The sequence below is a fragment of the Oncorhynchus gorbuscha genome, linkage group LG14 (genome assembly GCF_021184085.1).
Source record: "Oncorhynchus gorbuscha isolate QuinsamMale2020 ecotype Even-year linkage group LG14, OgorEven_v1.0, whole genome shotgun sequence".
Classification (NCBI taxonomy): Eukaryota; Metazoa; Chordata; class Actinopteri; order Salmoniformes; family Salmonidae; genus Oncorhynchus; species Oncorhynchus gorbuscha.
In genome coordinates, this window is record NC_060186.1 from 76988629 (window position 1) to 77004133 (window position 15505).

The window sequence follows — 15505 nt, forward strand, 5'->3', positions numbered from 1 at the left end:
TAAGTTACTGTAAATAGGCAGCTCCATATCTAGATAAATTACTGTATATAGCCAGCTCCATAAGTTACTGTAAATAGCCAGCTCCATATCTGGTTAAGTTACTGTATATAGCCAGCTCCATAAGTTACTGTAAATAGCCAGCTCCATATCTGGTTAAGTTACTGTATATAGCCAGCTCCATAAGTTACTGTAAATAGCCAGCTCCATAAGTTACTGTAAATAGCCAGCTCCATATCTGGTTAAGTTACTGTAAATAGCCAGCTCCATAGCTAGATAAGTTACTGTAAATAGCCAGCTCCATATCTAGATAAATTACTGTATATAGCCAGCTCCATGTGTAGGTAAGTTACTTTCTAGAATCAGCGTTTAGCTGTTGTCACGTTTGGTAAGGTTGTTGACTGTGTGTTTCAGATGTGTTAGAGAATGTAGGTTTTGTGTATGGTCAAGTCTTAACAGTTTGGATCGTTCTATCCATAGAGTTACATATTAGAAATGGAATGTACTCTGTGATGTAATAGGGTGTCTGTGGTTCTACCTCTCCCTTTAATCAAATGTATAATCACTTTGGTGAAAAACAATAGGAGAAACAGCATCAGTAATATTTTCTTCATTGTTAAAAAAACCACCACAAAAAAAAAAATCTCACTTTTCATTCACTGGCATAGAAATTATTAACAAGAAATTAAAATGTTTTATTCTTCAGAAGTCCTTATATACAAAATAATATTATAAAACATATAAAGAGCAGTTGTAGCATTCATCAATATTTAAATTAAACTCTGGAAATAATCATTTAATTTGTTTTTTTACATTATTGGTTCTGTAATTACAGAAAGTAGGCAGGCAGTGGTATGAGTGTCTTTTAGGAATCCTTTTGTGTCTCAAATTACACCCTACATCCTTACTTAGTGCACTACTTTTGACCAGAGCTCATAAGCCTCTGGTCAAAAGTAGTGCACTACTATATAGGAAATAGAGTGCCTTTTGGGACGGAGATTATTGTAAATATAAACTTATCCGTCAGTTCCCTTCCTGTTTTCTTGGACTACTGCTGGCACAGAACTGAGTATTACGCTTCTGTGAGTTATTTGTCGCGTCTTAAATGAATATATCCTATTTAGTGCACGCAACCTCCAAATTACTGTTGATTCAAAAACGTGTATTTTCCACCTCTGGTTTTATTTTTGTAGGTCAAATGCTCCATGAAGAGACAAGGGTTTCGTTTTTTAGCATCCAAACACACTCTTTTGGGCTTTTGGACATACAATCTTTTCACCATCTTGCATGAAATGGAAAAGTCCGGAAAAAGTATTTTTTGTTTCTAGAGAACGTTTGATTGTTTGTTCAGTCAAGAGATTCATCTCGTTGTGTTTGTTGTGGTTGTGGTTGTGGTTGTAGTTGTGGTTGTGGTTTCGACTGCTGGTCGGTCGTGGCGGTCAGTGGGTGATCTTCATTGAGTTAGCTCCACCCTGGACCCTGCATAGCAGGTCAATGATGCTGGCTAGGGGTTAAAGATCAGTCTAATCTCAGGCACCTCCATTTTGATTAGTTGGCTGTCGCGAGTCACCGCGATTACCCTTGGAGATAAGTCAAGGGTCAACTGAGGCATCAGGGTTCAACTACGAGCTACGGACATTTTTCCTGTTTCACCTACTCTCTCCTCCAATCGCTGCCAAGGACGCTTGACTTCAGTTCAGGTTCGCTGTTTTTGCTTAATAATGACACTCTACCAGTCCCCTCCACACCCAGTGCAGTTCAGTCAGTCATTTAACAGTTAATAGGTCCATGACTGTGAACTGTTTTTGCTTAATAATGACACTCTACCAGTCCCCTCCACACCCAGTGCAGTTCAGTCAGTCATTTAACAGTTAATAGGTCCATGACTGTGAACTGTTTTTGCTTAATAATGACACTCTACCAGTCCCCTCCACACCCAGTGCAGTTCAGTCAGTCATTTAACAGTTAATAGGTCCATGACTGTGAACTGTTTTTGCTTAATAATGACACTCTACCAGTCCCCTCCACACCCAGTGCAGTTCAGTCAGTCATTTAACAGTTAATAGGTCCATGACTGTGAACTGTTTTTGCTTAATAATGACACTCTACCAGTCCCCTCCACACCCAGTGCAGTTCAGTCAGTCATTTAACAGTTAATAGGTCCATGACTGTGAACTGTTTTTGCTTAATAATGACACTCTACCAGTCCCCTCCACACCCAGTGCAGTTCAGTCAGTCATTTAACAGTTAATAGGTCCATGACTGTGAACTGTTTTTGCTTAATAATGACACTCTACCAGTCCCCTCCACACCCAGTGCAGTTCAGTCAGTCATTTAACAGTTAATAGGTCCATGACTGTGAACTGTTTTTGCTTAATAATGACACTCTACCAGTCCCCTCCACACCCAGTGCAGTTCAGTCAGTCATTTAACAGTTAATAGGTCCATGACTGTGAACTGTTTTTGCTTAATAATGACACTCTACCAGTCCCCTCCACACCCAGTGCAGTTCAGTCAGTCATTTAACAGTTAATAGGTCCATGACTGTGAACTGTTTTTGCTTAATAATGACACTCTACCAGTCCCCTCCACACCCAGTGCAGTTCAGTCAGTCATTTAACAGTTCATTTGACCATTTGTTCCCAGAAGTTAATAGGTCCATGACTGTGAACTGTTTTTGCTTAATAATGACACTCTACCAGTCCCCTCCACACCCAGTGCAGTTCAGTCAGTCATTTAACAGTTCATTTAACCATTTGTTCCCAGAAGTTAATAGGTCCATGACTGTGAACTGTTTTTGCTTAATAATGACACTCTACCAGTCCCCTCCACACCCAGTGCAGTTCAGTCAGTCATTTAACAGTTCATTTGTCCATTTGTTCCCAGAAGTTAATAGGTCCATGACTGTGAACTGTTTTTTCTTAATAATGACACTCTACCAGTCCCCTCCACACCCAGTGCAGGTCAGTCAGTCATTTAACAGTTAATAGGTCCATGACTGTGAACTGTACACATTTTGTATACAAACACTCGGTCAATGTTAAAGTTCAGTAAAGTTCAGTCTAGAGTGTTAATTTTTTCATTTTTCACAGAGGAGAGATTCCGCTCTCTTCTCTGTCTCTCTGTTTTTCTCCATGGTCCCGTCTCTCTAGTGCTCCAGAGCAGCAGTGACATCAGAAACAGATCTTCAGTCTCTCCTCAGGTTCTTTGTAAACAATCCAGAAAAATATTTTCTGCGTTTGATTGCCTTTCTCCTCCGCCTTCTTGCTCCCTCGCTTTTATACCTCACACAGCTTTATACCTGGGAGGAAGAGAAGATGAAAAGGTTAGAGGTCAGCTGTGAGGACTGGGGAAAACATTGAGCCGTCATTCCCATTTTCTCTATGAACTGGGAAACTGCACATACGTCCCAAGATAATAACACTCATATAAGCCAATCACAAAAGTTATGTAATCTATTCTTGCTGGTATACTATCGCCATTGTGTTTTGCTTGGCAACATCCTTCCTCAATTACACTCAGCACCTCGGTGTTAAAAGTCCAATATGCAGCCATTTTTATCTCAATATCAAGTCATTTCTGTGTAATAATTAAGTACCTTACTGTGATTGTTTTCAATTAAAATGGTCAAAAAAAATAAAATAAATTGCTTCTTAGCAAAGGGAAATTTCTCAAGCAAGAACTTAGCTAGAATTGTCTGGGAGTGGTCTGAGTGGAGACAGGAAAAACCCTAGAAATGACCTATTACTGTCAGAGAGGTTTGAAATGATTATTAACTAGTTTACCGCCTGGTGTTGTCACCAGACAAAAACTTCCTCCCACTGAAACAAGCAGAAACTTTAGGATGGTCTTTTCAAACAGCTCTTACACTAAAAGAGTAGTATCATCATTTTCACAATTTCACACTATTATTCCAAACCCATAGTGTGGAAATATACATAAAACACAGAGAAATCCCTTCTTTTTCTTGACTCCACTGGGCCTCTAAGACATAGGGTTTGAGAGACACAGTGAAGTTGAAAAAAGGTATCAAAACCATAACCAAAAAAAACGTATCCCTTTCTTAGACCATCACATTTTTCAGTTTGAAGGATAGTGATTTGATACCCTTTTCTAGTTTAGAGAGAGCATTATAAGATTACTCCACCAGACAGTCCTATCAGAAAGTATACACACCCCTTGACTTATTACACATTTTGTTGTGTTACAGCCTGAATTCAAAATGGATATGAAATTGGGATTGATTTTTTGTCACTGTAAAAGGGTGCCGTCTTTCAGATGCGACGTTAAACGGGTTTCCTGACTCTCTGTGGTAGCTAAATATCCCATGGCACTTATCGTAAAAGTAGGGGTGTTAACCCCCCGGTGTTCTGACTAAAACCCCAATCTGACCCTCATACCATCATGGCCAACTAATCATCCCCAGCTTCCAATTGCCTCATTCACCCCCCCCCCCTCCTCTCCCGTGTAACTATTCCCCATGTCGTTGCTGTAAATGAGAATGCATTCTCAGTCAACTTACCTGATAAAATAAGGGTTTAAATAAAACGAAAATCTCACCCACCTACACACAATACCCCACAATGACAAAGTGAAAAGATGTTTTTTTTAAAAGAAAAAAATAAGTAAATACAGAAATATTTGTCTGTTATTCTTTTCTAAATTCTTCAAGCTCTGTCAAATTGGTTGTTGGATCATTGCTAGACAACAATTTTCAGGTCTTGCAATAGATTTTCAAGTAGATTTAAGTAAAAACTTGAATTCACCTGACAGCAGGACAATGACCTAAAACACAAGGTCAAATATACAGTGGAATTGCAAGAAGACAGTGAATGTTCCTGAGTGGCCGAGTTAATCTCATAATGTCTGGTGGAAAGTAGAGTGAACCAGGTTTTCCATTAGGATTTTTCCTGTGCCATTATGTTTTTGTTTTTTTCATCCTGAAAAACTCCCCAGTCCTTAACGATTACAAGCAAACCCATAACATGATGCAGCAACCACTATGGATATTGTTACTCAGTGATATGTTGTGTTGGATTAGCCCCAAACATAACACTTTGTATTCAGGACAAAAAGTTAATTGCTTTGCCACATTTTTTGCAGTATTACTTTAGTGCCTTGTTGCAAACAGGATGCATGTTTTGGAATATTTGTATTCTGTACAGGCTTCCTTCTTTTCACTCTGTCATTTCGGTTAGTATTGTGGAGTAACTATAATATTGTTGATGCATCCTCAGTTTTCTCCTATCACAGCCATTAAACTCGGTAACTGTTTTAAAGTCTCCATCGACCTCATGATGAAATTCCTGAGTAGTTTCCTTCCTCTCCAGGAACTGAGTTAGGAAGGATGCCTGTATCTTTGTAGTGACTGGGTGTATTGATACACCATCCAAAGTGTCATTAATAACTTCACCATGCTCAAAGGGATATTCAATGTATGCGTTCCCAATTACCCATCTACCAATAGGTGCCCTTCTTTACAAGGCATTGGAAAACATACCTGGTCTTTGTGGTTGAATCTGTATTTGAAATTCACTGCTCAACTGAGGGACCTTACAGATAATTGTATGTTAATAATTGTACAGAGATGTACCCCCACATGTTAAACACTATTGCACACAGTCCATGCAATTTATGTGACTTGTTAACCAAATGTTTACTCCTGAACTTATTTAGGCTTGCCATAACAAAGGGGTTGAATACTTACTGACTTAAAACATTTCATCTTATAATTTTTTTTATTAATTTGGAAAAACATAATTCCACTTTGACTTTATAGGGTATTGTGTGGAGGCCAGTGACACAAGATCTTAATTGAATCCATTTTAAATTCAGGCTGTAAGACAACACAATGTGGAAAATGTCATGGGGTGAGAATGCTTTCTGGAAGTCCCTGCTATATAGGCCTACAGTATCTCGCCCTGTCTTATTTTGAAGTAAAATAATATGTGTGTAAAATAAAAAGTGTAAAAAAAATCAAACGAAACATCACCACCAACCATAAATATCATTGATACTATAAGAGTGACATGAAATACTTGAGATAAGTACTTTAAGTAAGATAAGATAAGATAAGTACTTTAAGTACTTTTTTTTGTTGCTGTGGTATTTTTCTTGTCTTACCTCTGTTGCTATGACGCACTCCCTCTTCTCTTCTCCTATAACAAAGACAGACTGGTAGATCTGAGAGTCTCGAGAGGAACATATCGTTGATATCCTACACTCCTCCTTTTCACTGCAAAACACACAAGTCAACACACACTGTTAGCCTACCTTAACGACACACAAGTCAACACACACTGTTAGCCTACCTTAACGACACACAAGTCAACACACACTGTTAGCCTACCTTAACGACACACAAGTCAACACACACTGTTAGCCTACCTTAACGACACACAAGTCAACACACACTGTTAGCCTACCTTAACGACACACAAGTCAACACACACTGTTAGCCTACCTTAACGACACACAAGTCAACACACACTGTTAGCCTACCTTAATGACACACAAGTCAACACACACTGTTAGCCTACCTTAACGACACAAAGTAGAAGCATATGGCTAAACTGTGTCTGTCTCCTGTCTCTCTCTGTGTGTGTGTGTGTGTGTGTGTGTGTGTGTGTGTGTGTGTGTGTGTGTGTGTGTGCGTGCGTGCGTGCGTGCGTGCGTGCGTGCGTGCGTGCGTGCGTGTGTGTGTGTGTACCTGGAGGTGTACGTGTGTATACAGTATGGGTACAGATGTAGGATCTTAATTTGTGCAAATTTGCTACAGAAGGAAAATAATCCTGCAGTGACAGGAAATGTGGATTATTATGTGGATTATATTTAATGGACATTTTTTGTTGTTGAGGCTGATACTTCTTTTGTTAGGGTGACTCAAGTCTGAAATGTCAGAGTGGAAGTGACAAACTCAAATAGACTACAAGTTTGCATTTCCTGCAATTCTCAGCAACATAAGAGTGATCAAATTAAGATACTACAGCTGTATGGGGTCGTCACGTCTACTCCCGCTCCTTCCCTCCTGCGTTCGATGTCGCTGGGATACTAACCACCGGTCCTGGCAATCACCATTACACGCACCTGAGCTTCATCATTAGCGCACCTGGCATCACCATTACACGCACCTGAGCCTCATCATTACACGCACCTGAGCTTCATCATTATTCGCACCTGAGCTTCATCATTACGCGCACCTGAGCTTCATCATTACACGCACCTGATCTTCATCATTACATGACCCGAGCTTCATCATTTCGCGCACCCGAGCTTCATCATTTCGCGCACCCGAGCTTCATCATTTCGCGCACCCGAGCTTCATCATTACATCACGTAATTACATTACCTCCCCTTTATCTGACACTCCCCTTAGGTTCCTTCCCCAGGCAGTATGGTTTCTGTTTGTTCATATCTAGATGCTACTCCTATGTTGTATCGTTCCATGTTCTTTGTGATTTTAAACTGCTTCTCGACTCCCAGCGTCTATGTTACAGTGGGGAGAGTAAGTGGCAGGGTTTAAACCGTTGCATTCAGGTCCTGGTGCGACTTACAAAATGAACGAGACCGTTTTCCCCCTCTCACAGTAAACAGAACAGACTTACAGCCTATAGAAATAATATCCAGAACGCATGACCTTTCACCTTTCACACATGTACGGAAACATGTGTTAGTGTAGCAATGCTAGCAGGTGCTATAAGTAGCCTAGCCATAGGTCTCAAGGTATATCGCCATGTTTGTAGATCAAGATAGAAACCTTCATTCATAGAAACATGTACATTATTTTACCTGTACATTCCACTCAGCGGTATTTTCTCTTCTAAACACTTCTCGTAGATGTGATTTAGTCTTTTATCCTCTTGCGACATATCATCCTTGAACTCCTTTGACTTTGCGTTACTATAGTCCAAGTGATAGTTCTTGTGGATAAAATTTGACTTCTCTGATTCGCAGTCCACCTCCAGTACAACCTTCTGATTGGTGTTCTTCAGCTGGGAGGCGGGGATTAGGTTATCCTTCTGTACGTCTGATAGGTTGTTCATGGTCTCCCGGTCTCCTCTGTCCCTGCCCATCTGCCTGTGAATGTGTCTTAGAGCCAGCCCCACCATGCATAGCAGCACCAGAAACGCAACCAGCCCTACAGCCAGGGAAACTGCCGCCCACTGGAAGCCATCTTGGCTCTCTCCGTTGATCCTCTCACCACCGACTGGCAGGGTCACTGCAAAGAACTGACAGCGGGGTCCAGTGAAGCCGGCGGGACAGATGCAGGTGGTGGGGGATTTCCCCGGCCCCCCTTCCCCGGTGCAGAGTCCTCCGTTGAGACAGGGGCGCATGGAGCACTCGTCCAGGACGCGGTCACAGTTTCGGCCGGCGTACCCCGGGGGGCAGGCACAGGTGTAGTCGTTGATGCGGTCCAGGCAGGTCCCTCCGTTGGTGCAGGGGTTCCCGGCACACTCGTTGATGTTGATCTCGCAGCGCTGGCCGGTGAAACCGGAGCGACAGCTACACAGACGCACGCCACCGTGGATCAAACACAGACCACCTGGAGAGAGAGACACAGGGGTTTAGGGGTTAGGGTTCAGAGTTCAGGGGTTAGAGTTCAGGGGTTAGGGTTCAGGGGTTAGGGTTCAGGGGTTAGGGTTCAGGGGTTAGGGTTCAGGGGTTAGAGTTCAGGGGTTAGGGTTCAGGGGTTAGGGTTCAGGGGTTAGGGTTCAGGGGTCAGGGTCTTACGCATAGGTTTCAGAGGTCAGGGTCTTACGCATAGGGTTCAGAGGTCAGGGTCTTACGCATAGGGTTTAGAGGTCAGGGTCTTACGCATAGGGTTCAGAGGTCAGGTTCTTACACATAGGGTTCAGAGGTCAGGGACTTACGCATAGGGTTTAGAGGTCAGGGTCTTACGCATAGGGTTCAGAGGTCAGGGTCTTACACATAGGGTTCAGAGGTCAGGGTCTTACGCATAGGGTTCAGAGGTCAGGGTCTTACGCATAGGGTTCAGAGGTCAGGGTCTTACGCATAGGGTTCAGAGGTCAGGGACTTACGCATGGGGGAGAGCACACAGTTTGCCATTATAGGCCCTGTCCGGAAACAACCCCTAGACGCTTGTGGAGGATTTGATAAGTTTAAACAATATTGCAATTTCTCCATCTTGCCCTCTGATAGGCTCGGTGGAATTTTCGCTATTGCTTACACATCTCCAATCGTCACATTGTGAAGTCTCAGTAACCATCACATGGAGCAGAAGAACAAATCATACCATCCCCTTCATCACTAAACCACCATAATGAGCTTGAATGCTTATCCAAAAGGTCGACCTGACCCCAAACACAGGCCAATGTGGATGTGATTGTGATATTTATTTGTCACATTATTTTCCTTTCTACTCAGTAAAGCCAACAGTAAAGCTAACAGTACAGCTAACAGTACAGCTAACAGTACAGATAAAGGTACAGATAACAGTAAAGCTAACAGTAAAGCTAACAGTACAGCTAACAGTACGGCTAACAGTACAGCTAAAGGTACAGATAACAGTAAAGCTAACAGTAAAGCTAATAGTACAGCTAACAGTACAGCTAAAGGTACAGATAACAGTAAAGCTAACAGTAAAGCTAACAGTACAGCCAACAGTAAATCCAATAGTAAAGCTAACAGTACAGCTAACAGTACGGCTAACAGTACAGCTAAAGGTACAGATAACAGTAAAGCTAACAGTAAAGCTAATAGTACAGCTAATAGTAAATCCAATAGTACAGCTAACAGTAAATCCAATAGTACAGCTAACAGTACAGCTAACAGTAAAGCCAATAGTAAAGCCAATAGTAAAGCTAACAGTAAATCCAATAGTACAGCTAACAGTACAGCTAACAGTAAAGCCAATAGTAAAGCTAACAGTAAATCCAATAGTACAGCTAACAGTACAGCTAACAGTAAAGCCAATAGTAAAGCCAATAGTAAAGCTAACAGTAAATCCAATAGTACAGCTAACAGTAAAGCCAATAGTAAAGCCAATAGTAAAGCTAACAGTAAATCCAATAGTACAGCTAACAGTACAGCTAACAGTAAAGCCAATAGTAAAGCCAATAGTACAGCTAACAGTTAAGCTGACAGTAAAGCTAACAGTGAATCCAACATTAAAGCTAACAGCTAATAGTACAGCTAAGAGTACAGCTAGCCGTACAGCTAGCCGTACAGCTAACATTAAAGCTAACCGTACAGCTAGCCGTACAGCTAACAGTACAGCTAACAGTACAGCGATGCATTTTTGGGGTCAATTCGATTTAAAATCAAGTCAATTCAGGAAGTACACTGACATCCCAATTCCAATTGCAATTTTCTTCAATGGTTTTCAATTAGGAAAATATTGAATTGGAATGTACTATCTGAATTGACTGCAATTAAAATGTAATTGAGCCCAACCCTGCAGTGTTGGGTGACGTTCCTGGAAGTCACCACATGTTTACATCCAGGACAATAGACACACAGTTCCCACAGATTCCTGTTGTTCCATAACACTTCCAGCCTACCGAACCCCAGGGGAATTCAGGGAAGAGAGAGAGAGAGAGTACAGGCGTTCTCCCACACTTTCAACCTGCCTGAGGAATTTAGGGGAAGAGAGGGGAGAAGGAAGGGGGAAGAGAGAGGAGAGGGGGAAGAGAGGGGAGAGGGGGAAGAGATTGGAGAAGGGAGGGGAGAAGGAAGGGGGGAAGAGAGAGGAGAGGGGGAGAAGAGAGAGGAGAGTGGGGAAGAGGGGGGGAAGAGAGAGGAGAAGGAAGGGCGGGAAGAGAAGGGAGAAGGGGAGAAGAGAGAGGAGAGGGGGAGAGGGGGAAGAGATGGGAGAAGGGAGGGGAGAAGGAAGGGGGGAAGAGAGAGGAGAGGGGGAGAAGAGAGAGGAGCGGGGGAGAAGAGAGAGGAGAGGGGGAAGAGGGGGGGAAGAGAGAGGAGAAGGAAGGGGGGAAGAGAGGGGAGAAGGGGAGAAGAGAGGGGAGAAGGGAGGAGAGAAGCAAGGGGGGGGAAGAGAGAGGAGAAGGGAGGGAGAAGGAAGGGGGGAAGAGAGAGGGAGAGGGGGAGAAGAGAGAGAGAGGGGGGAAGAGAGAGGAGAAGGAAGGGGGAAGAGAGATGAGAGGTGGAGAAGAGAGAGGAGAGGTGGAGAAGAGAGAGGAGAGGGGAGAAGAGAGGAGAGGGGGAGAAGAGAGAGGAGAGGGGAGAAGAGAGAGGAGAGGGGGAGAAGAGAGAGGAGAGGGAGAAGAGAGAGGAGAGGGGGAAGAGAGAGGAGAGGGGGAGAAGAGAGAGGAGAGGGGGAGAAGAGAGAGGAGAGGGAGAGAAGAGAGAGGAGAGGGGGGAGAGGGGAGAGGGGGAAGAGAGGGAGAGGGGGAGAAGAGGGGAGAGGGGGAGAAGAGAGAGGAGAGGGGGAGAAGAGAGAGGAGAGGGGGAGAGGGGAGAGGAGAGGGGAAGAGAGGGGAGAAGGAAGGGGGAGGGAGGGAGAGGGGGAAGAGAGGGGGAGGGGAGAAGAGAGAGGAGAGGGGGAGAAGAGAGAGGAGAGGGGGAGAAGAGAGAGGAGAGGGGAGAAGAGAGGAGAGGGGGAAGAGAGAGGAGGGGGAGAGAGAGGGAGGGGGAGAAGAGAGAGGAGAGGGGAGAGAGAGGGGGAGAAGAGAGGAGAGGGGGAAGAGAGAGGAGAGGGGAGAAGAGAGAGAGAGGGGGAGAAGAGAGAGGAGAGGGGAGAAGAGAGAGGAGAGGGGGAGAGAGGGAGAGAGGGGAGAGAGAGGGAGAGGGGGAGAAGAGAGAGGAGAGGGGGAAGAGAGAGAGAGGGGGAGAAGGGGGGAAGAGAGAGGAGAGGGGGAGAAGAGAGAGGAGAGGGGAGAGAGAGGAGAGGGGAGAAGAGAGAGGAGAGGGGGAGAAGAGAGAGAGAGAGGGGGGAAGAGAGAGGGAGGGGGAGAGAGAGAGAGGGGGAGAAGAGAGAGGGAGGGGGAGAGAGAGGGAGAGGGGAGAAGAGAGAGGGAGAGAGAGGGAGAGGGGGAAGAGAGGAGAGGGGGAGAAGAGAGAGGAGAGGGGGAGAAGAGAGAGAGAGGGGAGAAGAGAGAGGAGAGGGGGAAGAGAGGGGAGAGGGGGAAGAGAGGGAGAGGGGGAGAAGAGAGGGGAGAGGGGGAGAAGAGAGGAGAGAGGGAGAAGAGAGAGGAGAGGGGGAGAGGAGAGAGAGAGGGGGAAGAGAGGGGGAGAAGGAAGGGGGAGGGAGGGGAGAGGGGGAAGAGAGGGGAGAGGGGGAGAAGAGAGGGGAGAGGGGGGGAGAGAGAGAGGGGGGAGAGGAGAGAGGAGAGGGGGATAAGAGAGAGGAGAGGGGGGAAGAGAGGGGAGAGGGGGAGAAGAGAGAGGAGAGGGGAGAAGAGAGAGGAGAGGGGGAGAGGAGAGAGGAGAGGGGGAGAGAGGGGAGAAGGAAGGGGGGGGGGGAGAGGGGGAAGAGAGGGAGAGGGGGAGAAGAGAGAGGAGAGGGGGAGAAGAGAGAGAGGAGAGGGAGAGGAGAGAGGAGAGGCGGATAAGAGAGAGAGGAGAGGGGGAAGAGAGGGGAGAAGGAAGGGGGAGGGAGGGGAGAGGGGGAAGAGAGGGAGAAGGAAGGAGGGGAAGAGAGAGGAGAGGGGGAAGAGAGGGGAGAGGGGGAGGGGGAAGAGGGGGAAGAGAGGGGAGAGGGGAGAAGAGAGAGGAGAGGGGAGAAGAGAGAGGAGAGGGGGAGAAGAGAGGGAGAGGGGAGAGAGAGAGAGAGGGGGAGAAGAGAGAGGAGAGGGGGAGAAGAGAGAGGAGAGGGGGAAGAGAGAGGAGAGGGGAGAGAGAGAGGAGAGGGGGAGAGAGAGGAGAGGGGGAAGAGAGGGGAGAGGGGGAAGAGAGGGAGAGGGGGGAGAAGAGAGAGGGGAGAAGAGAGAGGAGAGGGGGAGAAGAGAGAGGAGAGGGGGAAGAGAGGGGAGAGGGGGAGAAGGAGAGGAGAGGGGGAGAAGAGAGAGGAGAGGGGGAGAGGAGAGAGGAGAGGGGGAAGAGAGGGAGAAGGAAGGGGGAGGGAGGGGAGAGGGGGAAGAGAGGGGAGAGGGGGAGAAGAGAGAGGAGAGGGGGAGAAGAGAGAGAGGGGGGGGAGAGGAGAGAGGAGAGGGGGATAAGAGAGAGGAGAGGGGGAAGAGAGGGGAGAAGGAAGGGGGAGGGAGGGGAGAGGGGGAAGAGAGGGGAGAAGGAAGGAGGGAAAGAGAGAGAGAGAGGGGGAAGAGGGGGAAGAGAGGGGAGAGGGGGAAGAGGGGGAAGAGAGGGGAGAGGGAGAAGAGAGAGGAGAGGGGGAAGAGAGATGAGAGGGGGAAGAGGGGGAAGAGAGGGAGAAGGGAAGGAAGAGAGAGGAGAGGGGGAAGAGAGATGAGAGGGGAGAAGAGGGGGAAGAGAGGGGAGAAGGGGAGGAAGAGAGAGGAGAGGGGGAAGAGAGAGGAGAGGGGGAGAAGAGGGGGAAGAGAGGGGGAAGAGAGGGGGAAAAGAGAGAGGGGGAAGAGGGGGAGGAGGGGAGCAGTGAGAACCGGACTTGAGGGGGGGTAAAGTAGAGGGGGAAGTGAGTGTAGTCTACCGTTGGCGCAGGGAAGGGACGTGCACTTGTCCACTCTTTTCTCACAATTGAGTCCTGTGTATCCGGGAGGACACTCGCAGGTGTAGCTGCGACCGTTGTCCTTCTGATGGCACTGTCCGCTGTGGAAGCAAGGGGAGTCTGCACACGTCAGCAGGCTGTGTTCACAGTGGGAACCCTCGAAACCTTGCGGACACGAACACTTGTAGCCAACATCCAGGTTCTGGTGGAGGAGAGAGAGAGAAAGAGAAGGAAATTATTTCAGATCTAACAGAGACCGTTGGGAGTGTCGATATGGAGCCTTCCCAGTAAAGGGAGGAAGCAGGGGATGCAGTATTTATTAAAGCAACATTCAAATAGAGCCAGCGAGAGTTGTTGGTCAGAGGGTCCTACTTTCTCCAACCAATAGCTCATGCTTTTCTTGCTCATACATTCTGACCAGACTGGTCCCTACTAGTCTAGTATCTAATTTGTAAGTCGCTCTGGATAAGAGCGTCTGCTAAATGACTTAAATGTAAATGTAAATGTAGTGACTCCTGAGATCCACTGCTACAACTCTTATAACCTGTCCATCTTGCTACTACTACTACTACTACTACTACTACTGCTACTGCTACTACTACTACTACTACTGCTACTGCTACTGCTACTGCTACTACTACTACTACTACTACTACTACTACTACTACTACTGGAACTACTACTACAACTACTACTACTGGAACTACTACTACAACTACTACTACTGGAACTACTACTACTACTACTGGAACTACTACTACTACTACTACTACTACTACTACTACTACTACTGGAACTACTACTACTACTACTACTACTACTGGAACTACTACTACTACTACTGGAACTATTACTACTACTACTACTACTACTATTGGAACTACTACTACTACTACTACTACTACTGGTACTACTACTGGTACTACTACTTCTAGAACTACTACTGCTAGAACTACTACTGGAACTACTACTGGAACTACTACTACTACTAGAACTACTACTACTACTGGAACTACTACTACTACTAGAACTACTACTACTGAAACTACTACTACAGGAACTACTACTACTACTAGAACTACTACTACTACTGGAACTACTACTATTGGAACTACTACTACAGGAACTACTACTACTACTAGAACTACTACTACTACTGGAACTACTACTACTGAAACTACTACTACAGGAACTACTACTACTACTAGAACTACTACTACTACTGGAACTACTACTATTGGAACTACTACTACAGGAACTACTACTACTACTAGAACTACTACTACTACTGGAACTACTACTACTACTGGAACTACTGCTGCTGCTACTAATACTACTACTGCTACTATTGCTACTACTACTGCTGCTACTACAAGCCTCAATGCCTGCTTAACCCGGAAGCCAGCCGCACCAATGTGTCTGAGGAGACACCGTCCAGCTGGCGACCGTAGTCAGCTTGCAGGTGCCCCGGGCCGCCACAAGAGGTCACTAGAGCGTGATGGGACAAGGAAATTCCATCCGGCCAAACCATTGAGTGTTTCAAAAAGGCTTCCGAAGTTCCAATTTGAAATGTCAGGCTTGATTTGCCCAAACAAAAAATGTATCAATCTCTACCAAAAATGTCCACTATTCATAATCCACATAATAATGAACAGTTCCTGTTGCTGCAGGATTATTTTCCTGCTGTAGAAAACTGGCTCAAATTAAGATCCAATATCTGTAGCTACTACTACTACTACTGTTCCTTCGAACATGGTGATCCAGCGACTCCTGAAGGGCTCACTACTCACCGTGCAGAGTCCTCCGTACCTGCAGGGGTTGCTGTCACATTCCTGCAGCTCCAGCTCACAGTTTAACCCAGTGAACCCAGGGGGACAGGTACAGGTGAAGCTGCCCTGGCCTGTGTTCATA

At 45.8% G+C, this 15505-nt stretch overlaps 1 protein-coding gene across 1 annotated transcript in view; it reads right to left on the reverse strand.

Moving 5' to 3' along the window:
* Window positions 1-1334: 1334 nt before the first annotated feature.
* The window catches only part of dll4 (delta-like 4 (Drosophila)), a 23000-nt gene continuing 8829 nt past the window's right edge, over window positions 1335-15505 (reverse strand). The window contains exons 7-11 of the mRNA XM_046299011.1: window positions 15385-15505; window positions 13577-13796; window positions 7786-8539; window positions 6121-6232; window positions 1335-3298 (exon numbers count right to left, since the gene is read on the reverse strand). The exon at window positions 15385-15505 is cut by the window's right edge and continues 49 nt beyond it. Of these exons, the coding sequence (XP_046154967.1) occupies window positions 3293-3298; window positions 6121-6232; window positions 7786-8539; window positions 13577-13796; window positions 15385-15505 (1213 nt within the window). The 3' untranslated portion in view covers window positions 1335-3292. The remainder of the gene's footprint in view (window positions 3299-6120; window positions 6233-7785; window positions 8540-13576; window positions 13797-15384) is intronic.